At 49.9% G+C, this 25825-nt stretch overlaps 1 protein-coding gene across 1 annotated transcript; it reads left to right on the forward strand.

The window, feature by feature from the left end:
• The first annotated feature begins 267 nt into the window (after positions 1-267).
• CGN (cingulin) lies at positions 268-25044 on the forward strand. The gene is made up of 21 exons (XM_043458325.1): positions 268-363; positions 6908-7782; positions 8525-8625; positions 8765-8834; positions 8942-9031; positions 10696-10823; positions 11464-11596; positions 12164-12376; positions 12813-12961; positions 13208-13340; positions 16081-16281; positions 16613-16819; positions 17402-17659; positions 18650-18820; positions 19841-20002; positions 21358-21447; positions 21925-22008; positions 22122-22240; positions 22559-22667; positions 23089-23252; positions 23543-25044. The coding sequence occupies exons 2-21, from the start codon at positions 6922-6924 to the stop codon at positions 23682-23684; spliced, it is 3585 nt and encodes a 1194-aa protein (XP_043314260.1). The 5' UTR covers positions 268-363; positions 6908-6921; the 3' UTR covers positions 23685-25044.
• Positions 25045-25825: the final 781 nt, after the last annotated feature.

The following is a 25825-nucleotide window of genomic DNA, read 5'->3' on the forward strand; positions in this document are numbered from 1 at the left end:
GGCCAGCCACTACGCCCCCAAAATGGCCTCCCGATGCCCCTCGCCGCCCCACCCCCGCCCCCGCGCTTCGCCGCCCGCCGGCCCACGTGACCGCCGGCCCCTCCCGCCCACCCGGGCTGGCGACCCCGGGTCCCGGTCCCGGCGGCGGCGGCCCCGCCCCTCGCGGGAAACGGACCAACCGGAGGGAGGGTAGGGCGGGGCGGGTGGTGACGGCCAATGAAGGTGGAGCTCCGGAGGGGAGTAACAGGTTGGTGGGAGGGGGAGAAAGAAGGAGGGAGCGCCGAGGGACAGAGGGGGAGGGCCCGGGAGCCGAGCGTGCAGCTCTCCCCGAGCCCGAGCCCGGGAGCGCCGAGCCCGGCTAGGGTGAGTGAACCGGGCGGGAGCGAGGGCCCCCAAGAGGCGCGCGAGCCCTCAGGTGTACCCTTGAGGGGCGGGAGTCAAGGCGATCAGAGATACCCAGGGCACAGGTGCTGTGTTGGCGAGAGGAGGAGGGGAGGTCAAGGTAGGGTGGGAGTACTACTGATAAAGAGCTGGCTTCTGCTCTAAGGTGCCAGACGCAGGTGCTTGGGAAGGTGCCAGGTGAGGGGCACCTGAGGCTAAGGCTATTCCCAGGGCATGAAAGCGTTTCAGGGCGAAGATATCTCTGGAGGTCAGATGCTGGTCCCTGGGGCAGAATTTCTCTTGGAGACCGGAATGGTAGGGGGAAGGAGTCAGTTTCGGGAGGGCAAAGGGGACTTGCTGTCTGTGGTTCAGAGACGGAAGGGCGAGGGCGTGGAAAGGTGCTGTTTCTCTGAGGTTCTTTCCCCGACTGCCAGTCTGAGCCGGCCCTGATACCTCTCTTCTGGGTTTGAGATGGCTCTGAGGTGTGGAGTCTTTAACCTTTCACCTACGGGACGAGACAGGTGCAGTTAATAGACGCTGAGAGGTAGCAGGAGAGGATACCCCCGTCTCTTTGCTAGGTGTGAAACTAAGGCTTTTGACATTTGTCCTCCTTTGCTTTCTTGCCAGAGAGGATTTTTCCTTCTTCCTCTTGAGAGAGTGCCCTATGAGAGAGGGATTTGAGTAAACACTGATCCCTAGGCCTACAAAATATGTAGAAATACTTCTTTCTAATGAGGCCTCTTTCTGGGGGCTAATGTCAAACCCTCCCTCCAAGCACACATACTTCCGGGGTTCTAGATGGAGTCGTTGGGTGAGGTTTGGGAGCCTAACCAATTTTCCTGATGCCTCTTGGAAATTCTCCATTATTCGGGGTTCTAGATGGAGTCGTTGGGTGAGGTTTGGGAGCCTAACCAATTTTCCTGATGCCTCTTGGAAATTCTCCATTATTCCTTGAGACCCCACCAGGCATCCCTGACAGCTGGACCATGGTGGCTGTCAGACTGGCCGAAGGCACTGGTGCAGGAAATAAGCAGGACTCGTCAGGAGATCCCAGGACTAGGAGATTCAGCACCTCTAAGTCTTCAGGCTGGATGAGAGGTGCACATGAGGGCCTAGACTAAACTTCTGAGGCAGATTTCCTTGCCTTAGGCGGGTGAGAGAACCAGAGCCAGCCGTAACTTGGCCCCTTTGATGCTCTGCCTGAGGAGAGTTGTTATAATTGGGAAATAATTAGCAACCGCTATGTAGCCGACAGGCTGCCTACACATGCTTCCATACCTCTTTTTTCATCCTGGGTATTTGGGAATGGGGGGCTGGCTCTAGGGGACTGCTAATCCAGAGATTTGCCTGACCCTAAGAGGATTCTAGCTTCCTAGAACCCTTCCTGCTTTCCCCAGGCTGACCTGCTTGCCACCACCTCTGTGGGAAGTGAGGAGAGGAATAGGGCCGCTGCTTTTCTTCAGGCTAGGCAAGGGGAGACCTAAGGGCCAGGGAGGTGGCCCAGGTTATGTGGGATCTGGAATGCGACCTTGGGAACTCTCAAGAGGGAGGGGTAGAGGGAGACAGTCTTCCTGTCACACACTGGGCTGTCTCTCACTCACCAGGCTCATTGTGTATCTGTTCGCGTCTCTGTTCCTCCTACCTGTTCCCTTCCCACCTTCTGCCTTGGCATCTTAAGCTGGACAGAGTCCCTGCCCCTGGTTTTGCCCCTCTGCCTCCTCTGTGGTGTGGAATTTCTCTAATCTGCTTCACAAACTGCCAGTGGAGTCTCCCTGGCCCTCCCCTTCCTCTTGCCTCTCAAACCTGTCCAGCCAGTTTGCAGGGGCCCAGTTCCTCATTGTGTTTTTTACCCCCACTGGCCCAGCAGCTCTGGCCTGGCGCTCAGGTTTGGCTGTTTCAGTGGACTGAGCTGGAAGTACACTTGGGGGGTTCTTTTTGGATCCTCAGTCAACCTTATCTCATTACCTGTATGAGAAAATAGGAGCCAAAAGATCAAGGTCACTGAGTGGTCATTTTCTATTTTGTTTTCCTTGTTACCTCCAAGGGGAGTCTAATCAGTGTACCTCTCTTTTATCCATTTTCTGAGTCTGCCAATTATATAGCATCTAGTGTATTGCCAGGCCCTCTGTATTCCAGTTCTTCCTGGGCACACCCGAAACCACCCCACCCCCACTTCTGCCAGGAGTCCAGAGACCCTGTCACTCCTAGTTGGAAGCCAGACGCTTATGGCTGGGCCAGAGATGATGGAATTGGGGCAGGGCAGGCTAATGAGTAACTCAGGCAGAAGTGGCTGCCTGATACAGGTGCTGTGCCCTCCCCCTCCTCGCAGGCAGGAATGACAGGCAGACAGATGAAGCTGAATTAACTTGTGGTCTAGTCTTCTTCCCGAGTCCAGTTGGTGAAGAGCGTCCTGGGCACAGGCCAGCAGTGGGAAAAGCAGGGTCAGGCATCTGGTGAGAACAGAGACTCTGGGCTCCCTGTTGCCTGGCGCTCGATCACTGTTTACCTGCCTCTGGCGCTTACGCAAGACCTTGGAGCTGCCCTGCTCCCTGGACCCCGCCCCGCTGTCCTCTGTAACTGAAGGCGGATAGGTTTCGGGTTTTCCATGTTGAATCATTTAGAGCCCTGCTTTCTGACCCATCTCAAAGATCTCTTCAGCCCTCCTGGCCCTGGAGTCACATGTTCTGGGGCTGAGGAAGATTGAGGTTTGGGAGTCCCTGGGACCTAGGGGTAGGCTTGGGTCCGCCTCTGATCAACTTGATGCTCTTGGGTGGGCAAGGGGCTGTGTACTCTCTGGGACTAGGCTGAGAACTCCTTGACCTGAATCTGGAAGATCAGTTGATATACTATCATGGTAGAGCCACATCATGACTTCTGAGCTGGCAGTCTAGGTTCCAAAATAATGACTGAAGAGGGCAGGGAGTCTGGGCCAGGAAGAGGTTCTGTTACTAGCACAAATAAGAAATGGCTGTGTGGGATCCTTGGGAAATCTCCCCACTGCTGTGTGAGTTCTCCTTGGTTCAGGATACAACTTTTAATTAGATATATGTTGATGTCTACTATCTGCTAGGCCCTGGGGACACAGGAGTCAGCTGAGAGCAATGTTTTTTTCCCCTCCAGAAGCTTATAATTGAGTGGAGGAAACAGTAAACAAATTGTCACTCTGATAAATGTATAATTGTGGTACATGTGTACAATGGAATATTACCCAACCATGAAAAGGAATGAATTGGAATCAGTTCTAGTGAGGTGGATAAACCTAGAGCCAGTTATACAGAGTGAAGTCAGTCAGAAAGAGAAAAATAGATATTGAATATTAATGCACACATATGAAATCCAGAAGAATGGTACTGATGGACCTATTTGCAGGGCAGAACAGACATGTGGATGTAGAGAACAGACTTGGGGACATAGCTGGGGAAGAAGAGAGTGGGATGAATTGAGAGAGTAGCATTGAAATATATGTGTTACCATATGTAAAACAGCTCGCTAATGGGAAGTTACTGTATTACACAGGGAGCTCAACCTGGTCCTTTATGACAAGCTAGGGGAGTGGGATGGGGTAGGGGGTGGGAGGTAGGTTCAAGAGGGAGGGGACATATATATACTTATGGCTGATTCATGTGTATGGTAGAAAGCAACACAACATTGTAAAGCAGTTATTCTCCAATTAAGAATAAATTCAAAAATAAACTGAGGCAAATGCACGAGGTCATCTGTGGAGCATATAATGTGCATCTGATCTAGTTTGTGGGAGGGAAGGGTCAGGAAAGGCTTCTCTGAGGAAGTGACATCCTTCTGTAAAGCAAGTGAAACCAGGAAGGTCCCCTTGGAAGGAGCAGCGTATGTGCAGGATAACATTTGTTGACAACTTTGTGACAGGCTTTACTGCTAGGTGTGTTCATGTTTACTATCTTGTCATTTTCCCTCTTTTTATTGAAGGAGAATCTAATAAAGGGCAAAAATCTTAAGTGTGTAACAATAAATTTTTATAGTTGCGTACACCCATATTATTGTTATTGTCTAATTCTCATGGGCAGTTACCTTGTGAGGTAGTATCATTATGTCCATCTTACAGATGAGGAAACAGGCTTAGAGAAGTTGTGATTTGTCCAAGGTAATATACATTAAGTGAAGAGCAGAAACAAGGATTCCAGGTCAGATCCGGAGTCTAGTCCAGAGCCTTTTCTATCGGATGAGTGGCTTGGAGAACTTATACCTTTGCCTTGTAGCTTCTTTTCTGGTCCCATTTCTTTTCTTTTTTTTAAAAAGAATTATTTATTTATTTTTGGCCGTGCTGTGTCTTCATTGCTTCTTGAGCTTTTCTGTAGTTGCGGTGCACGGGCTTCTCATTATGGTGACTTCTGGTCTCCAGGGTGCCTGGGCTTTAGTAATTGTGGCTTCCAGGCTCTAGAGCACAGGCTAAGTAGTTGTAGCACATGGGCTTAGTTGCTCCACAGCATGTGGGATCTTCCCAGATCCCTAAATCTGTGTCTCCTGCCTTGGCAGGTGGATTCTTTATCACTGAGTCACCAGGGAATCCCTCTGGTCCTATTTCTTACTTGAATTCCAGAATAGGGTCCAACCAACTAAGTATCTTGCTTTCTGGGGTATCTGAGTCAGAGGTTGGTTGGTCCAGAGAGGTTGGTCCTCCCCATTGTCTGCATAGTGGAAGGATGGGGTCCTCAGGCTCATGGGTGGTCTTTGAGGACCTTTTGAGATTCCGTGCTAAAAGTTTGGGTGAGCTGTCACCTGGGGGAAGGGTGCATTATTTTCTCAAATACCAAAACAGTGAAAAACCATTGCTGATAAGGGGTTCCTCCCCGCTGTATCTTCCTCTGGAGGGGAGGGACTGGGAATGTTAGGAATGCTTTTCCTCCAAGCCCCGTCTCACCTAGAGCTCTGCCCCTCCTTTCCTTGCTCCCTCTGGTTCCTGGGCTTCCTAGCCCTTCTACAGTCCCTGCCCGAAAGGGGCCTTGCCAAGTTTCCTTGGCCCAGAGCTCTTCTGGGGGGTTGAGTCGGGTATGTTTGTGTCTCTGGCACTTCAGAGGCTCCTCCTCCAGTTTGGTGCTAGGCCCTGGTGGAGATTAGCAGAAGGGGCAGGTGAAGCTGTATTTTTATTTGCTTAGAGGAGAAACTCTCCTTCCCAAGTTCCTGGAGCCAGCACATACCTGGACTACATTCCATCTGCTGACTCTGGGCTTAGGCAGTATGGACCCAGGGAGGCGACCTGCGGGTGTTCTTGGCTCTGGCCCTCAGATGGACAAGTCTGCCTGCCCTGGGGCCTCTTGGACTCATCCCACGTGGCCTGCGGGATCTCAGTTCTCCAACCAGGGACTGAACCCTGGCCCCCGCAGTGAAAGCACAAACTTCTAACTACTGGACCGCAAGGGAACTCCCTGGACTGGTACTCTTAAATGTTATTTAAATCTTTTCTTGAGTGGGCTTCCCTGGTGGCTCAGATGGTAAAGAATCCTCCTGCAGTGTGGGAGACCTGGGTTCAATCCCTGGGTCAGGAAGATCCCCTGGAGAAGGAAATGACAACCCACTCCAGTATTCTTGCCTGGAGAATCCCATGGACAAGAGGAGCCTGGAGGGCTACAGTCCATGGGGTTACAAAGAGTTGGACTTGACTGAGTGACTAACACTTTTACTTTTTTCTTGAGTAGGTAGTACATGGTAGCAAATTCAAAAGGGACCAAAAGGGACTTCCCTGGTGGTCCAGTGGCTAAGACTATGCTTCCAATGTAGGGGGCCTGGGTTCGATTCCTGGTCAGGGAACTAAATCTCATGTGCCACAGCTAAGATCCTGCGTGCCACAACTAGACCTGGCACAGCCCAATAAATGAATAAAAAATATAAACAAACAAAAAACCCCAAAGGGACAAAAAGATATCTAGGAAAGAGCCAGTCGTTCTCCCAGCCCTGTCCCTTATCCTCAGTTCCCTCACCCCTGATGCCATCACTGCTATCGGTTTCTTTGAGTATCCTCCCAGAAGTGGGATGACATACCCTGGGTTCTGCTGTATTTGAAATGAGCTCTGGGAATGGAGGCCCCTGTTCTCCACTGGGCTGGAGGCATCTGCATGTGGGGCTTGTGCCTTCCTTGGGGTTGGGGGAAGCATACGGTAGTGCTATATGTATGTGTGAAGATGAAGAGAAATCTTTAAACTCTTGGAAAAGCCAAGTTCCTCAGGACTGTATTAGAGGAAAGGAGTTCTTCTGGGTAAGTGGGTCTCAAAGTGTGGGATCTGGATGTGGCATCAGCATCACCTGGGAACTTGTTAGAAATGTAAATCTGCACTTGGGGACTACCTCCTGAGTCTGATGCTCTGCATGGGGGTGGGAGGGGTTGGGAGGTGGAGTCTGTGGTCCTTCAGATGATGCTGCTCGGATGAAGTATGAGAACCACTGTTTTGTGTAGAGGGGATTGTAAGGCAGTCAGCCTCATAAAAGCTGGGCAAGTGGAGGTTTCTGGGTTTCTATTTCTAATCTCTCAGCTTAAGCTCTTTCCTTTGTCTTCCAGGACTCCTCCTATCCATGGAGCAGGTGTCCACCATGGCCGAGCCCCGGGGCCCTGTTGACCATGGAGTCCAGATTCGCTTCATCACAGAGCCAGTGGGTGAGGCAGAGATAGGCACCCTACGTCGTGGCGGGCGACGGCCAGCTAAGGATGCAAGAGCCAATACTTATGGGGTTGCTGTCCGTGTGCAGGGCATCGCCGGGCAGCCCTTTGTAGTGCTTAACAGTGGAGAGAAAGGCAGTGACTCCTTTGGAGTCCAGATCAAAGGGGCCAACAACCAAGGGGCGCCAGGAGCTCTGAGCTCTGACTCAGAACTTGCCGAGAACCCCTACTCTCAGGCCAGGGAGTTGCCTGCCCCCTCGCAGGGCAGCACCTCAGATGAGGAGCCCGGGGCCCACTGGAATGGAAGACTACTCCGCTCCCAGTCCCAGGCCTCCCTGGCAGGCCCTGCCCTGATAGGTCCAGACAACAGGAGCACCAGCATGCTGGAGCTGGCCCCCCAGGGCACTTCCCTGGGCAACACCATTGACACTGCCCCTCTGTCTTCGGTGGACTCACTCATCAACAAGTTTGACAGTCACCACGGGGGCCAGATCCGGGGCCGGACTGGCCGCCGCATGCGGACGCTGCCCCCTGAACAGAGAAAGCGGAGCCAGAGCCTGGACAACCGGCTGCCACGAGACACCCTCCAGGAACGGGAGCGCCGGTCCCCCGATCACTGGGTCCCTGGCACAAAGCATGACCTGCGCGTAGGCAGCTCGAAACCGTCAGCCCAGAGCTCTCTGGGTGGCTTTAGCCGTGCCCGTCAGACCCAGGACTGGGTCCTGCAGAGTTTTGAGGAGCCACAGGGGAGGGTACAGGACCCTGCAGTGCTACAGGTCAGACTCCACCCTTCTGTGGCTTCCAACCCCTGGCCCCTTCTCATCAGTCCCGACCCACCAGCCCTGGGACCCCAAGTGGACTCAGATGATCTATAGCAGAGTCTACATTTTGTCTTTCACTTTATCCATCTGCTTAACAGATGATATTCACGTGTACAAGATAACTTCCATGGGCAGAATTCTAAAGGAAGTGGAAGTAACTGTGAAATCACCATTCACAAGCCTGGAGAGTTAACTCGTCCTTGCCTGACCACTGTGTGTGCCTCGGTCAATAGCATTTGCTAGGGCTGCCACAGACGGAAGGCAGGCTTGGAGGATATGAGTGGCTCTCTGTTGATCTGGCCAAAACTCCCACCTTTGCCTCCCACTCAGGAATGTGAGTGAGTAGGGGAGTGACGTTACTCTGAGACAAAGTTAAATCCATTCTAAAAGTAAATCATTTACACATTCTAGTACATTAGCTGCCATTAGTGACAAATAGCCTGTGACACAGCTCACAACTGGTTGAGAGCTGCCTGTTGAGCAAAATCTGGTTTGCAGCAATAGTGAGATGTGGATCCTTCCTGGCCTGTTGCTCTGGCCTCAGAAGTGTTGCCTCTGTACCCCCTTTTCAGGCTCGTTCTTCATGCTTGAAGGGCCTCATCTCCCAACTGCCGCTTCTCTTCTATCTGAACCCCATACACGCTTCTGGCTTAATCTTCTCAACCTCCCAATTTCTTTGGGTTTACTTCTTTTGTAGTTCAAATCAACTCCAGACCTTCTCCGAGACCAGCAGGAGGCCGCCCCACCAGGCAGTGTGGATCACGTGAAGGCCACCATCTATGGCATCCTGAGAGAGGGGTGAGTGGGGACCTCTCCCAACAGCAGAGTCACTTGTTCTAGCTTTGTTCCCCATCTTCCCTGCTCTTAACCCTCCCTTCCCTCATCTCTTCTCTCCCTTGCCTCCCCTTACCTTTGCATCTGTCCTTTCATCCTCCAGAAGCTCAGAAAGTGAAACCTCTGTGAGGAGGAAGGTCAGTTTGGTGCTGGAGCAGATGCAGCCTCTGGTGGTGAGTGGCCTTCTCATGGTGGAGGGAGGGGGCAGGCTTAGGGCCTCGTGCACCTCGGGATCTGGATGTGGATCCACTCACTTCTTTCCCCACTGTGTCTCTGGCAGATGGCTTCTCCTGGTTCTGCTAAGGCAAGGCAGGCTGAACTCACCCAAAAAGTGGAGGAGCTACAGAAAAAGCTGGATGAAGAGGTGAAGGTGAGGAGAAGATCAGAGGTGTGGGAGGGATGAAGGACCACATGGGAGAAGAAACTTGGCCTGGATGGGCCCTTCCAAGCCGTGGAAAGAGCGCTTGTGTGTCCTGTGAGATGAGACAAGAGTGTGTGCTAGTCCCAGGAAGGACTTTGGGGTTCTCCGGAGCTTGGAGAGGAGGAACACATTCATCAGGGGTCCAGCTACTTTCCATTCTATTCCTCTGGAAGGGCCTGTCCTAGCTCTGCCCCTTCTACTGTGCTTAGTCACTCAGTCGTGTCCGACTCTTCGAAACCCCATGGACTGCAGCCCGCCAGGCTCCTCTGTCCGTGGGATTCTCCAGGCAAGGATACTGGAGTGGGTTGCCATGCCCTCCTCCAGGGGATCTTCCCAACCCAGGGATTGAACCCAGGTCTCCCGCATTGTTGGCAGATTCTTTCCCATCTGAGCCACCAGGGAAGCCCAGCTCTACCACTTACTGACTGTATAAATCTTGAGCAAATTATTTACCTCAGTTCTTTTCATCATTATCATAATGATGGCAGTAATAGTAGCTAACATTTATTGAGTTGAATTATTGTAGTATGTACTATCCCGAGTAATATGTAATGATTACAGTGACCCTGTAAAGTAGGTATCCTGGACTCTTGTATGATAAGAAAGTTGAAGATCAGAAAGATGAAGTGAATTGCCCAAGATGGTAAGTTGTAGAGGAATTTTAAAATTCAGGTCAGTCTTATGCTCAAGCCTTTGTACTCCTCTTTTTTTTTTTCTTCCAATACTGCTTCTACCTTGGCAAAGGGGTAAAGAATCTACCTGCCAGCACAGGCGATGCAGGAGATGCGGGTTCGATCCCTGGGTTGGGAAGATCCCTTGGAGTAGGAAATGGCAAACTGTTCCAGTATTCTTGTCTGGAAAATTCCATAGACAGAGGAGCCTGGTAGTCTACAGTCCATGGGTCACAAAGAGACACAGTTGAGCACACACACACGGTTATTACCATGTAACAAATTACCTCAGAGCAAGCATCACCCGGTATCAGAGTGTCCAAGATCTGGGAGCCACTTAACGGGGTAGTTGTGGCTCAGGGCCTGTAATGAACTTCCAGTCAAGATATTGGCCGGGGGGTCTAGTCACTAGGATACTTGACCGGAGTTGGAGGCTTTACTTCTAGCACGGCTTACTCAATGGTGGCTAGCTGGAGGCCTCAGTTCCTTGCCACGTGGACCTCTTCATAGGGTTGCTGAGTGTCTTCACAGTATGGTAACTACCTTCCCTCAGAGTGAGTGGTTCAAGAGAGAAGGTAAGAAGGAAGCTGCAGTGCCTTTTTATGACCTCGTCTTAGAAGTGACACATCACTTCCTCCTTTTTCTGTTTGTTAGAAGGGATAGCCTGTACTCAAGGGGAGTCTATACTAAGTCCAGCCTCTGCTCAAGGGGAGAGGTTTCACCTTTCGAAAGGAATGGCAAAGAATCTGTGGACATGTTTTAAACCCTTACAAATACCAAGGTTTCATATGAGGATTGAATGCAGATAATATACATAAGGTTCCTAGTTCAGTGCCTGTCACATAGTGAATATCAATAGGTGTTAGACATTTCCATTATTCCTGGTCCTTCTGAGAGGCTTGACCTACCCTTCACCTGTTTTATTCTCCTTTCCTTTTCCAGAAACGGCAGAAGCTAGGGCCGTCCCAGGTGGGGCTGGAACGGCAGCTGGAGGAGAAGGCAGAAGAGTGTAGCCGATTGCAGGAGCTGCTGGAGAGGAGGAAGGGGGAGGCCCAGCAGGGCACCAAGGAGTGAGTGCGGCTGCTGGCACGCCCAGGGCTGCGTGGGGGCCTCAGCCAGACTCAGAGACTCCCCCAGGGTTGGGGGAGACAGGGAAATCTCCAGAAGCTGAAAGGGGCAGACAGAGATGGTTAAAGATGGGACCTTTCTCTTTACCGTTTCTACCAGATGTGCTAATAGAGCATGAGTTAGGCAGCCTGGGTTTGCCCTGTGCATCAAGTTCTTAATCTGTAAAATGGGGTTAATAATAGTACCTGCCTCACCGAATTGTTGTGAGGATTCAATCATTCATGTAGCAGAAGTTTTTCGATGAGTATTATATAGTAGGTACTGATCTAGATTCCTATGGTTCATCAGTGGGCCATAAAGATGAAGCAAAGTTTCTAGTGAGGAAGAAGAGACAGTAAACAACAAGCATATTATATAAGTAAATGTGTAACATGTGAGAAGGTGGTAGGTAGAGTAGGTTAAAGAACCTTAGGAGGGCTGGGTTGTAGGGGAGCAGGTTACAGTATTAAATCAAACAGGGGAGACATTGTTAAGATTTGAACAAATGCTTGAAGGAAGTTTAAAGGGATTACTATAAGTAAAGTGTTTAGAAAATGGACTGATACTTAATGCTCAATAATGTTGTCTGTGATTGATTATTAGGCTCCAGAACATGAAGCTTCTCCTGGACCAGGGTGAAAGGGTACGGCATGGGCTGGAGACCCAGGTGATGGAGCTGCAGGACAAGCTGAAACAGGCCCAGGGTCCTGAAGCTGCTAAGGAGGTGCTAATGAAGGTAGGGAGGAGAGTGTGTGTATTGATTGCTTCAGTCACATCCAACTCTGCAGCCCCATGGACTGTAGCCTGCCAGGCTCCTCTGTCCAGGGAATTCTCCAGGCAAGAATACTGGAGTGGGTTGCCATTCCCTTCTCCAGGGGAATCTTCCCAACCCAGGGATCAAACCCAGGTCTCCTGCTTTGCAGATTTGTTATCGTCTGACACCAGGGAAAGCCCAGGGAGTAGGGTGGGGTACCCTCATCTCTGTTCCCTTTCAGCAAGAGCATCCTCAAGTCTGCTCATCTATAGTTTCCCCCAAAGTATGGGGAGGAGGTAGCTAACTGTCTCTTTAGGGTGCTTTCAGGCAGGTTCAATGGTGGGGTGATATCAGAGACCAGAATGGTGGATTTCCTTTAGCCTAACTAGGCATTGTAGAGGGCAGAGAGCACCTACCTGTTCACATGCCTAGCAGATTGGAGGCGCTCAATACATATTTTTTGACTGACTAGATTAATAAATGGGTGAATTGACAGACAGGTGGGTTCTAATATGGTCACCTCTGTACTTCCACCTTCACTTTCCCCAGGACCTGGTAGAGACCCGGGAGCTTCTGGAGGAGGTCTTGGAGGGGAAACAGCGGGTGGAGGAGCAGCTGAGGCTGCGGGAGCGAGAGCTGACGGCCCTGAAGGGCGCCCTGAAGGAGGAGGTGGCCTCCCGGGACCAGGAGGTGGAGAACGTGAGGCAGCAGTACCAGCGAGACACCGAGCAGCTTCGCCGGAGCATGCAGGACGCGACCCAGGCATGTGACGAGAGCAGGGCTGGAAAAAGAGGGCATCCCAGGGAAGGGGCCTGCTTTGAGGTCTTGGTATCTGGGGATTTTTTTTTTTCCTGGTCATCACCGGAGCTCCTGCTAAAAGACACATGTGAGATGTAATGAAAACCTTCGTCAGGAAACCTGTAAGGGCGGAGAGAAGGGGTGTGGGCCAGAAGTCCCACGAGGGTGTGTGATTGAAGTCCCGTGGGGAAATAATGGAGGAGACTCCCTCTGGATGACAGAGGCACACTGTCTTGGGAGGAGAGCCTTGTGCTAGCACTGCGCCAGGCTCCCCGGGTGGCAGGGTGTGCAGCTGGCACGGTGCCCCTGGATCTGAGTCTTACCGTCTGCGCTCTCACACTTTGCTCTGGAGTTAGCTCTTGCCTCTGAACGTCCTGGCCCCAACTCTCCTCTTCCCTAGGACCACGCAGCGTTAGAAGCCGAGAAGCAGAAGATGTCAGCCCTGGTGCGGGGGCTGCAGAAGGAGCTGGAGGAGACCTCAGAGGAGACAGGGCATTGGCAGAACATGTTTCAGAAGAACAAGGAGGAGCTGAGAGCCACCAAGCAGCAGTAAGGATAGTCCCCCAGGAAGCTCGTCCACTGTTCTTCTATCCCTGCTCTTCTCGGTCAGCGCTGTGCTCCTTCCTCTCCCGTTTCTCAGACTGCCCTTCTCCGTGTCCACCTTCCTCCCTCTTGAGGGTGGGTGCCCAGTGTATTAACCTCCAGGGAGGTGGTTTTCATCGTTCTGCTGGCCTCTCCCCAGCAGGTGGCCCCACTGTGTTCCCTTTCCCTTTTCTCTCACCTTGCTGGGCTCAGACTCCTGCAGCTGCGTATGGAGAAGGAGGAGATGGAAGAGGAACTCGGGGAGAAGATAGAGGCTTTGCAGAGGGAACTAGGGCAGGCCCGAACTGGTGCTGGAGATACTCGCCAGGTGGAGGAGCTCAAGAAGGTACTTGGAGGCTGGGGGGCAGAAGGGCAGGTTGGGGTGGTGGGCATGTGCCTCACCCATCCACGAGGGCCTTCACACTGTCTCCCACTGCTTTGTTTTCAGACTTCCTCCTGCCTGCTCAGCCTTATCTCTTCACAGCACACACTCCGGCAGGACTGGTCTCCTCATTCATTGTAGACATTTCTAATGGAAAGAACTCTCCGTGGCCAGCTTGGGTTATAGCCAGAGGCTGCTGGCTGCCTCCCAAGAGACCTTATGGGTAGCAACATTGAGGTGAATTTGTGAAACTCCAGGCTCCTTTTTGCAAGCTTGGAAACCTCATTTGGTCAGCATAGCAAGGGTTACTTCATCTTTTAGAGGGGACTCATTAACTACACTTATGAAACCAACATTTACAGTTAGAACACTGGCTTATTAACTTAAAATGAGCAGTGTTGTCACATGGATTGGAACACTTGCAGTGCGTGGCCAGCTGACCTACATGGGAAGCCAAATTTTAATTTGAAGGCTACTGCAGAATCTAGACCCAGGGAACTAAATGTTTTTATCATGCGTGGATATTTTATAAACAATCTCATAAAATTGAAATGAACACAGAAATAATTTCTTCATATTCCTGGTATTAGTTTATGAAGGACAAGAAAGCAATGCATTATTTCAAATGATTTGAAAGTTAGAAAATATTTTCATTAATTATAATTATAGAGAAGTGGCATTTATGGCCTCTTGAGAATCCTTCTGGGTCTACATTTCTTTGATTGTCTAGGCTTGATATGTAGTAGGTGCTCAGTTAACAAGCATTAATTAATCAATGCTTGTTTATCATGCATTTACTATAAGACTACCTAATTGTAATCAGTAAGCATTATATTTTTAAATGAGTAAAGAAATATAGCTCTGAATGATGACTTCCCAGATAAATAAAAGCTTGAGCTTACACAGAATTTTTGGTGGAGAAAAAGATAATAAATGTTAACCAGATATACTTAGGTGGTTGTGAAATCAGAAGTACTCCTAGTTTTTACTGTATTGTTATTAAGTTAACAAATAAAGATAGTCTGAAGTCTGTTCATTATATTAGCTGACATAGTGAACTTGGATATTCCTCTGGACAATCTCAATTGATTTATTATGCTAGGTAAAGCTAAAAAGTAATAACTACTGTTTCATTTTTCTGATATATTAAGTATATTTTATTAACTATTTAATCAACCTATAACATATACGTTAGGAAAACAGACTAACCCAGTCCACTCTAAACCATACTCTGTGGTAGTTTTCTTTTTCGTTGTAGGTAGTATGTTATTGTCTTATATAGAAGACTCACTATATACATATAACCTTTCAGTCTAATTATGATATTTTCTGAATTTCAGAAGTAGCTACTAGATAATTAGAACCAGAAATCATATTTTAATATTTTTAAAAAGAAATCAGATCAGCAAATCACACTAATATTTATTGTGTCACATACTTTGGTTTTCAGCATTTGAAAAAAAATAGCTATTTTTATTTTATTCATACACTCATCTGTTCTTATTCCATATAGTTTTTTTAAAGTAGAGATTTAGTCCATGTACCATAAAAGTCACCCTTTTAAAGAATACAGTTTAGTGGGGTTTTGTACACTCACAGAATTTTACAACCATCACCACTATCTAATTATAGGATATTCTAATTACCCCAAAAAAGAACCCTGTATCCATTAGCAGTCACTCTCCTCATTTCCGGGAGCCACTAAGCTGCTTTCTCTCTCTATGGATTTGCTTATTCTGGACATTTCGTATAATTGGCCTCCTATAATATCTAGCCTTTTGTGTCTGGCTTCTTTCATCTAGTATGTTTCTCAAGGTTTATCTGTGTTGTACCAACTAACAGTATTTCATTACTTTTTATGGCTGAATAATATTCCACTGCATGGATATACCACATTTGTTTATCTTCATCAGTTTTTAAACATTTTATAATTTATTTGTGGCTGTGCTGGATCTTCATTGCTTTCTTTCTCTAGTTGCGGCAAGTGGGGGCTACTCTTTGTTGTGGTGCATAGGCTTCTCATTGTGGCGGCTTCTCTTATTGTGGAACATAGACTCTAGACAAGTGGGCTTCAGTAGTTGCAGCACAGGAGCTTAGCACTTGTGGTGCATGGGCTTAATTACTCTGTGGCATGTGGAATCTTCCTGGACCAGGAATAGAACCTGTGTCCCCTGCATTGGCCACCAGGGAAGTCTTATCTGTTCATCAGCTGGTGGACATTTGGGTCATTTCTATATTTAACTATAATGAATAATGCCACTATGAACTTTCACTTACAGGATTTTTCTGAACATACATTTATATAGTTCTCTTGGGTATATAGCTAGGAGTGGAATTGCTGGGTCATATGGTCACTTTATGGTTAACTCTTTGAAAGTGGAAGTCATTCATTCGTGTCTGACTCTTTGTGACCCCATGAACTATACAGTCCATGGAATTCTCCAGGCCAGAATACTGGAGTGGGTAGCCATTCCCTTCTCCAGGGAATCTGCCCAACCCAGGTCTCCCGCATTGCAGGCAGATTCTTTACCTGCTGAGCCACAAGGGAAGCCCAAGAACTCTTTGAGACATTGCCAAATTATTTTCCAAAGTGGCCATGCCATTTCACATTCTCACCAGCAATGTGTGAGAGTTTCAGTTCCTCCACTCTCTGGTATCCCAAGCTGGCTCTGTCTGCCCTGTCACCATTTCCCTTCCCTTCTAGGAGCTGCACCGGACACAGGAGGAACTTAAGGAGCTGCAGGAAGAGCAGCAGAGCCGGGAGGTGGCAGGGCGACACCGCGAGCGGGAGTTGGAGAAGCAGCTGAGGGTCGAGGCTGAACGAAGCCAGGGGCTGGAACAGCAGAACCTCCAGCTACAAAAGACCCTCCAGCAACTGAGACAAGACTGTGAAGAGGCTTCCAAGGCAAGGGGAGTGGGCATAGGGCTTAGGAGGTGGAGGCTGAGGGGTCTGGAGGGCTGAGGAGCCAGAGGGCGTGCAAAATGACCTATCATGGGTATGTATAGACCAAATACCACGGTCCTAGGTGTGTGCTTAAACGTAGTCAGGATGTGGCTGGGGAGGCCGGACTTTACCTTGTGACAGCCACTGCTTCTCTGTAGGGTGGGGTTCTCAGGGAAGCCTCTGGCTGGCGGTATCACCCCTCTTTCAGTCGCTCTCTGTGGGGTGGTTTTCCTGGGAGTTGTCGATGACCTCGAGCCCCGGGGTCTGAGCCACCTCTCTGAACCCGCCTCAGGCTCAGATGGCAGCAGAGACGGAAGCGGCAGTGCTGGGGCAGCGTCGAACAGCAGTGGAGACAACGCTTCGGGAGACCCAGGAAGAAAATGACGAATTCCGACGGCGCATCCTGGGTCTGGAGCAGCAACTGAAGGAGGCACGAGGCTTGGCGGAGGGTGGGGAAGTGGCGGAGGCTCGACTTCGCGACAAGGTGCAGCGGCTAGAGGTTGGTGCTTTCGCTAACATCTTTGGCTTCCTCCCTGTCCTCTGTCCTCTCATCCCTGGCTAAATACTGGTGGCCCAGATGGTAAAGAAACTGCCTGCAATGCAGGAGACCTGAGTTCAATCCCTGGGTCAGGAAGATCCCCTGGAGAAGGGAATGGCAGCCCACTCCAGTATTCTTGCCTGGAGAATCCCATGGACAGAGGAGCCTGGCGGGCTATAGTCCATCGGGTCACAAAGAGTCGGACACGACTGAGCAACTAACATGAACATGAACATGAACTCAGCCATCGCTTTTATTTTGCCTGTAATGTGTTTCTGTTTGTCTCCCTAGCCCTCTGTTAACCTTGGGTTTGTTTCTGGAGTGTGCTTTGGTGTGAATGCCTCAGCCTTTGCACTAGTGTTTTTGTCCATCTCCCACTCTGCATGGTCTCTGATCTTGGTTGGTTCCTCTGAGCCTGTTTTTATCGTCCACCTGTTTCAGAAATATCTCTTCCTCTTCCCTCCCATCTACTCACCTCCAAATGGCTTGAGCCTGAGCTTGGCATCCTCTTGGTCCAACATCCCTCACCTTTCCCTCTCCCAGGCCGAGAAACAGCGGCTAGAGGAGGCCTTGAATGCAGCTCAGGAAGAGGAGGGGAGCCTGGCAGCAGCCAAGCGGGCACTGGAGGCACGGCTGGAGGAGGCCCAGCGGGGGCTGACCCGCCTGGGGCAGGAGCAGCAGGCGCTGAACCGGGCGCTGGAGGAGGAGGGGAAGCAGCGGGAGGCGCTCCGGCGCAGCAAGGCCGAGCTGGAGGAGCAGAAGCGCTTGCTGGACAGGACTGTGGACCGGCTGAACAAGGAGGTGGGGCACGGGCTGGCCCAGCCTCAGGAGGAGGCTCAGCTCCTGTAGAAGCTTGCCTGGAGCAGTGGACAGGGGAGGGAGTGGGGTCACAGCGTGTGGTGTTTGCTTTCCTCAAGTTCATTGTTGGGGAAGCCAAGGCCAAAGAGGCAGAGTGGCATCCTTCCTGTGTCCCCTGAGTGTTCTTGCCGTCCCCCGCCATCCCATTCCTTTACGGTCTAATCCTTGGAGCCCTTCTGTCTCCTGGAGTTCCTTTTAGAAGTCTATAAGACCTAAACAGAGGAATCTTCATTGGTAGAGTTTTATATGTAGAGGAAGGGAAGAAAAAGGCCTATGGTCCCTCCTTAGACATCTGTAAGACCTAAAAACAGGAATTTTCATTGGTAGAATTTTATATTTGGGGGAGGGAAGGAGAAAGGAAGAAAAGGAAAGAAATTGCTTTTTCTCGGCTAAGATCATCCACCCAGTCTCTTATTTATAAAACTGGAGCAACACCTATTTCATCAGTTCTTAAATGTACATTGTATCATCTCTGAGATTGATTTGTCTTAAAATTGATGGTATGTTATAGTTCAGTTGGCAACTTTTTCTTTCAGTGGTATACCTTATAATAATTGGTATCATGGGTTTGCTAAAATATGGTCATTTCAGGCTTACTTTGTATCAGGCCCTGCTGTAAGTACGTATATAATTAATTAACATAATTCTCACAACAATCTTGTGATGTACTGTTATTATCCCATTTTACAGATAGGGAACTGAGACTGAGAGGATAAGTAACTTGCCTGTGGTCGCACAGCTAAGTGGTAGAGCCGGATTTGAACCCAGGAGATCTATATATTACTCCCAGCCACACTAGGGACCTAGGTCCAGGAGAGAGCAAGAGACGGCTGCTTGGGCAGAAAGAACCTTGGGAGTCTGGGCCCAGAGAAGGGACAGAGGCATCTGTTAAAGAGTTGCAGGGTTGAAAAAGCTCTTCTCTCTGTCTCACAGCTGGAGCAGATTGGGGACGACTCAAAGCAAGCCCTGCAGCAGCTCCAGGCCCAGCTGGAGGATTACAAGGAAAAGGCTCGGCGGGAGGTGGCAGATGCCCAGCGCCAGGCCAAGGAGTGGGCCAGTGAAGCTGAGAAGACCTCTGGGGGGCTAAGCCGGCTTCAGGATGAGGTAGGAGCCTAAATGGCAGGATAGTGGGAATCCTCCCAGCGTTCTCATTGCCTCTTAATTAAGTGTGTCTGACTCTTTGGGACTCCATGGACTGTAGCCCACCAGGCTTTTATGTCCATGAGATTCTCCAGGCAAGAATACTGGAGTGGGTAGCCATTCCTTTCTCTAGGGGATCTTCCTGACCCAGGGATAGAACCAGGGTCTCCTGCATTGCAGGCATACTCTTTACCTTCTGAGCCACGAAGGAAGTGAAGTGAAAGTTGCTCAGTCGTGTCCAACTCTTCACGGCCCCATGGACTACAGAGTCCATGGAATTCTCCAGGCTAGAATACTGGAGTGGGTAGCTGTTCCCTTCTCCAGGGGATCATCCCAATCCAGGGATCGAACCCAAGTCTCCCACATTGTAGGCGGATTCTTTACCAGCTGAGCCATGAGGGAAGCCTGCCTCTTAATTAAAGCTGTTACCAAAGGATCCTAGGATCTGGGTTTAGGTCTAATCACTTAGGCGGGGGAGGGTGGAGGGAGTTGTCCACCCTAGATGCAGATGCAGACAGAGGATGCATTCCCCAGTGGCTCAGCAGTAAAGACTCCTCCTACAATGCAGGAGACATAGGAGATGCAGGTTCGATCCCTAGATTGGGAAGATCCCCTGGAGGAGGAAATGGCCACTCACTCCAGTGTTCTTGCCTGGAGAATCACATGGACTGAATAGCCTGGCAGGCTGTAGTCCATAGGGTCATAAAGAATCCGACATGACTGAATCAACTGAGCATGCATGCACTTAGGCAGGGCTGTATACTGTAGTGATGCACTTACATCACTCTTGTACAGACAACACATCCTCTCCTGATGCGTTTTCAAACCCTGCTGCACATTAGGGACACCTGGGGAGATTTTGAAAAATCTCAATACCCAGGATGCATCCTGTCCACTTAAATCATAAACCCCGCAGGGTGGACTGCTCCCACCCTACCTCCGCCTCACTTTATCTGAGCTATTGCATTTTTCCCTTCTGACCAGACTCAGAGGCTGCGACAGGCCCTGCAGGCTTCCCAGGCTGATCGGGACACAGCCCGGCTGGACAAAGAGCTACTGGTCCAGCGATTGCAGGGGCTGGAACAAGAGGCAGAGAACAAAAAACGCTCTCAGGATGATAAGAGTCGGCAACTCAAGAGCCTTGAGGTGAGGACACTGACGTGTGGAGGCAGGGTGGGGGAAGACGGGGGGAGGTCTGAATCCTGGTGCAGGTGGGACTTCTGTGGGAAGAGAAGCCAGGACACTCCCAGCCTCTTTCTGTATTAGGGATGGAAAACTGGCAGCCCACAGCTGATGGGTTTTGTTTGACTGCAATGCTTTAAACAACTTTGAATTAATTGCCACTGTTTAGAAATTTAAAGATGTCAAATAAAATTTTGGATTTCTAGCCTCTTGTCTACCTTTGAAAAATATAACAGTGAGGGGCTTTGAGTTCCGAGTTGTCTGCTTGGTAGTAGTTGGCTGGAGCTGAGCAGCGGCTTCTCCCCTTTAGAGTCAACAGTGGCCTTCAGTTTGCTGTATTTGGCAATAACAACAACAGTAATAATAGCAGCAAACACTTAATATATTGTGCTGTGTGCCAAGTAGTTAAGAATCATTTAATCCTGAGCAATGCAGGAGACCTGGGTTTGATCCCTGGGCCCAGAAGATCCACTGGAGAAGTGAATGGCAACCCACTCCAGTATTCTTGCCTGGAGAATCCCATGGACAGAGGAACCTGGTGGGCTATGGTCCATGGGGTCACAAAGAGTCAGATATAACTGAGCAGCTAACACTCATTCACTCACTCAGTCCTGAGAATAGCCCTTTGGAATGGGTAGTTTTGTTCTGTCCATTTTACAGATGTGGAAAACAGACACAGAGAGGCTAAGCCACTTGTCCATGGCCCCTTTGCTAGGAAGTGGTGAAATGAAATGAAGTGAAAGTCGCTCACTCACGTCCGACTCTTTGCAACCCCGTGGACTATACAGTTCATGGAATTCTCCAGGCCAGAATACTGGAGTGGGTAGCCTTTCCCTTCTCCAAGGGATCTTCCCAATGGAGGGATTGAATCGGGGTCTCCTGCATTGCAGGTGGATTCTTTACCCTCTGAACCACCAGGGAAGGAAGTGGTAGATCTGATTTTTAAACCCAGGCAGTCTGGCTCTGGTGCCCACGCTCTTAGTCTGTATATGGTACTGCCTGGCTTGAATTTAGAAGCTTGGGTTTCTATTTTCCCATTAGGGAAATAGGGCTGCCCCAGTGAGAAATAGATTCTGGGGTTTGTCCTCCTGCCAAGGGGTCAAGATCAAAGTGGGCCCACTCCTTCCTCTTGATGCCTCACTTGGGCAGCAGAGGGCGCTAGCTCCATGGTAGCTCTGGGCAGGGGGAGGGACCAACGGATTGTGGGATGGGGAGAAAGAATCTTCGGAGGCTGGGGTCTGAGAGAGTCCAGGTCAGAGTGGCATTGTGGTGTCCAGCATTTGGGGCAGAATTAACCCAAATTGTTGTCCCTCTGCCAGGAAAAAGTCTCACGGCTGGAGGCAGAGTTAGATGAGGAGAAGAGCACGGTGGAGCTGCTGACCGACCGGATGAATCGTGGCCGAGATCAGGTAACCCCTTCCTGACCCCTCATCTATGTTTACGCCTGATGACAGTTTATGCCTCTCGCCCTTTCAAAAACAACCCTACCTTCCCATCTTTCATGTCTGGAGAGCTCTGGCTGCAGAATTGGTGCGTGGCTAGTTCTACTGCAGAGTCTCATCTGCTTTCGGGAGGGGTTGGCAGGTTTCCTCAAGTGGAAAGAAGCCAGGAATTTGAATGGAGGAAGGAATCCTTGGTGGCCTGGGCTACTGACCTGAGTCCGGTCCATTTCCATTCAGAAAGGATTCTGGTTCCTGGTGAGACTGAGGAGGCCTTGTTTCAATCCTTATGGCTCCTCCCATTCGAGTAGGCTGTGATTTCTTAGTTGCCTGGGAATTTGGGGGATTCAGAGAGCACCTTCCATTTACTCTGCCCAGCTTGGTTTCAGCTTGCTGGTTCATCATCAGTCCTCCCCAAGTCCAGTTCCTCTGGCCTATCCCTGCTAGGTGGACCAGCTGAGGACAGAGCTCATGCAAGAGAGGTCAGCCCGGCAGGACCTGGAGTGTGACAAAATCTCCTTGGAGAGACAGGTGAGGGGGTGGGGTGGGCAGTCTCAGGGAGAGACCTTGGGAGGTGGGTAGAATGACCATGGAAGCAATTGGAAGTAGAGTGCAAACCAAGGAGGCTTCCTGTCCCCTCTCAGAACAAGGACTTGAAGAGCCGGTTGGCCAGCTCAGAAGGCTTCCAGAAGCCCAGCGCCAGCCTCTCGCAGCTTGAGTCCCAGAATCGGGAGTTGCAGGAGCGGCTGCAGGCAGAAGAGAGGTGACATGAGCCATCCTTTCTCTCTCCCTCTGGGCTTTTTCTCCTCTGGGCCCCTCCGTCTTCTGTCTCAGTCATGGCAATCTGGCTTGATCTTTTGGGAGCCCTCTTATCTTGATAGGGAGAAGAGAGAATTATGGAAATTCTGAAATGTGAATGGCCTCTGTCTACCCAGTTCTTTGGATCTGCCCTGGATCCTCCCCAGCCTAATGGTGGGGCTTGTGGCTGAGCCCTTGGAGTCCTTGGAGGCAGTACGGGGCCAAGTAGCAGCTTCTTTAGAAATGACAACAGCGTAGACATCCCCGTACCCCGCCCTTTTAGGGAGAAGACAGTTCTGCAGTCTACCAACCGAAAACTGGAGCGGAGAGTTAAAGAGCTGTCCATCCAGATTGATGATGAAAGGCAGCATGTGAATGACCAGAAAGACCAGGTAAGGATGGCAGCCAGGGCCAGGCAACCATAGGGCAAGTATATACTATGCATTTTCTTTTTTTTTTTTTATTTTTTTTTTACTATGCATTTTCTTGAAGGCCAGGGGAGGGCCTCCCTCATAGGTGTTCTATCTTAGACCTTTTTTCTATAAGGACAGAGAAGCTAGAGTAAAAGGACTAGATTAGTGCATAGTAAGCATATGTACTGAGTACTTACGATGCACTGGGTACCTTTTCTAAGTGATGTATTAACTCATTTAACCCCCAAGACAAACCTATAAGGTTAGGGAACTTGCCTATGGTCACAACATTTTTCTAGGGGCAACTACATATACCTTGTCAAGATTGCTACAGGGGAGGGTCTCAGGCCATGGTAGCAGCAGCTACTTTTCTAATGGGGGGATTTGGTATCTTGCCTAGCTAAGCCTGAGGGTGAAGGCTTTGAAGCGGCAAGTGGATGAAGCCGAAGAGGAAATTGAGCGACTGGACAGCCTGAGGAAGAAAGCCCAGCGTGAGCTGGAGGAGCAGCATGAGGTCAATGAACAGCTCCAGGCCCGCATCAAAGCCCTGGAGAAGGACTCCTGGTAGGGGCTGCTCTTCTGCCCCCAGCTCCATTGGGAATGAGCTCTCCTGAGCTGGGTGGGGAGGAGGGTCTCTAAGAGGGGACTTTGCAGGCACTCATTCTTGGATGAAAGCCAGGATGGTTGTGTTTTAGTACCTCAATATCCATCCTGTACCCCATCTCCCCTACTTCTTAGGGGAATCTTATGCGTAGTTTTAGGCTTTAGAAAACTGAGTTTCCTTAGCATGAGAAGGGAGGCTGTTTAAATCTTTCTGTCATCTTCCCTGACTGGTATTCCTCTCTTTGACTCAGGCGCAAAGCTTCCCGCTCAGCTGCTGAGTCAACCCTCCAGCACGAAGGACTGAGCTCAGATGAGGAATTTGACAGTGTCTACGATCCTTCCTCCATCGCCTCACTGCTTACAGAGAGCAACCTGCAGACCAGTTCTTGTTAGCTTGTGGTCCACAAGGGCCCATAAACCACACTTGAGGCCTGGCCAGTTCTGCTCTGCTCTGCCCAGCTTCAGATTCCTCATCTCTGGCATGGATCCAGTTATTAAAGACCTAAGATGGGGGGGGGTTTGAGTGATGGTGATAAAAAAATGCATCTGCGCTAAACCAGTAGAGGAACTTTCCCCTTCCTCTGGGGGGAGTGGGCTCTTTAGGCCAACTGAGCCCCCTCCTTAAGTGCCGATAACCCCCTCCTCTGCTCCCTCATAGCAGCAGGCTGGTCAGGGGGATTGAGTAGAAAAGGAAGGGATAGAAATTGCCATGTATATAAAGCTTTCTTTCTTTAGCCCTTAACCCCAGGCTCAGGGAAATACCCTACGTGATTCTGCCCCCTTGACTCCTGCAATTCCTCTCCTTCCTATTCTGGAGCAGGGTTAGGGGAGCATTGTGGGTAATGGACATGCTGGCGTGACTCTGCCCACTTCTCACATGCTCTTCTTTGCACAGTCATGGGGCCCATGCGGTAGTCCCCACCTGTCTCCATTACTGTATTTTTTGTCTTCCCTAGGCTAGGATCCAAGGGACCCTTTCTCCTTCCCTTCCCATCTTTACCATTTCTACGTTCCTTCTTTCTTCTCAGTGCCTTAGCCAGGGTGAGGAGATATGGATGCTCTTCTTGCCTTTTATTACCTGCACATTCATACCTCTCCAAAGATCACCTTTTCCCCAGCTGGGGCCCTCTGCCTTCCCTGCCGCCCCAGTGACTGGTTGAGAGATCTACCGGCTTCTCTGCCTATTAGCCCCTGTGAGAGGGGCTTTGGTAGGGCTGTGATAAGGTGGTGGAGCCTGCTTCTGCTCAGGGTTTCCATCCTTCCTTCTCCCCCTCTGGATTATGTTGTGTTTATAAGATGGTTGGACCTGGAAACCCTGACAACTGTCTACACAAGTTTGAAAAGCAAAGGTTTCAGTCTCTGTGGCCATACTGTGGTTTCTCTTATCGGAGGTGCCCAAGCCCAGTAGGGAATTGAGGGACCCTCATTATCTCAGGAGCCTGGACCTGACACAGAGGGGCTAGAGGCTGACTCTTGGTAGAAATGGGAAGAGGCAATGGAGGATTTGTTCCTCTTCTGGGATTCGGGGAGAGCCAAGTTCTGGTGGGGAGGAGGTGAGGAAGATGATTCACCTTTCTTATTTCCTAAGCAGGCTCTGTAAGGAGCCTAGGGGAGGGAGAAGCCTGTTCTCATCAATGACTTGTAATTTCATGATTTAGAAAAATTCCTCTATTCTGCAAATCATATATTCTCTCCCAATCCAATCAAGCATTGAATTTTTATTTTAAATTAAATAAAAATTATATATCTATACTGAAACCCTTGACTTGTCTTCTCATTCATTTTCCTGACTTATTTGGAGGTCTAAATTACATGAAGAAGCCATCTTACTATGCAACTTAGAGGCTGAAACTGGAGTTTTCTTACCTCACTTTTGGAGGCCTTTTACAACAGATCAGATGGGATCTAGGGAGACGAGAAGTTTATAGCAGCTCCATTCTTCCTGGGAATAGCAAGACCAAGAATAGTAAATGCCGTCTTTGAGAATTAAAGAAGACAGGCTAGAACTGAGTTTTATTCCTATGGGGCATAAGGATATCCTAAATATTTACCTTCCAGTTGCAAAGACACCATCCATTCCTACATTTCATATGACCCAGTTCCTACCTGGGAAGTTTCTGTCATCCCTGCCCTTGTGTCCCCTTGAAGAGGGGATTAGGTGTTCACCAGAGTCTATTGTCAGATTCAGAAGTTCTGCCCACTCAAGAGTAGGTCAGACCTCCTCCTGTCTGATGTCCATGAAGATCACAGCCCCACTGAGAAGCCACCTGCCAAGAGCAGTTGGGCTGGGAGAGGCTCCAAGGTCCTGCTAGACCAGCCTCTCTCATGGGCCCTTAAGATGCTAACCTGGGCTTGGGGAGCAAATGCCACTGGAGAAGTTGAGATTTATCCCTTCTCAAGAATACAAATTCCTTTTAAGGCAATGTGTCCCGCCTCTCCCTTCTATATAAGGGCAGCTTCGATATAATAGCTTCTGCCAAACAAGCCCCACCCATAGCCAAGCTGGCATTGACTTTGGCCTGGGCTTCCTGCCA

This window comes from Cervus canadensis, chromosome 2, assembly GCF_019320065.1.
Source record: "Cervus canadensis isolate Bull #8, Minnesota chromosome 2, ASM1932006v1, whole genome shotgun sequence".
Lineage (NCBI taxonomy): Eukaryota > Metazoa > Chordata > Mammalia > Artiodactyla > Cervidae > Cervus > Cervus canadensis.

What these genes read in the sequence shown, in the direction of transcription:
- CGN (XM_043458325.1), top strand. Translation starts at nt 6,922, where the DNA reads ATGGAGCAGGTGTCCACCATGGCCGAGCCCCGGGGCCCTGTTGACCAT. An exon ending in AGCTGGATGAAGAGGTGAAG is followed by an intron (nt 9,032 to 10,695) that starts GTGAGGAGAAGA and finishes TTCCTTTTCCAG; the next exon opens with AAACGGCAGAAGCTAGGGCC. An exon ending in AGGTGGAGGAGCTCAAGAAG is followed by an intron (nt 13,341 to 16,080) that starts GTACTTGGAGGC and finishes CTTCCCTTCTAG; the next exon opens with GAGCTGCACCGGACACAGGA.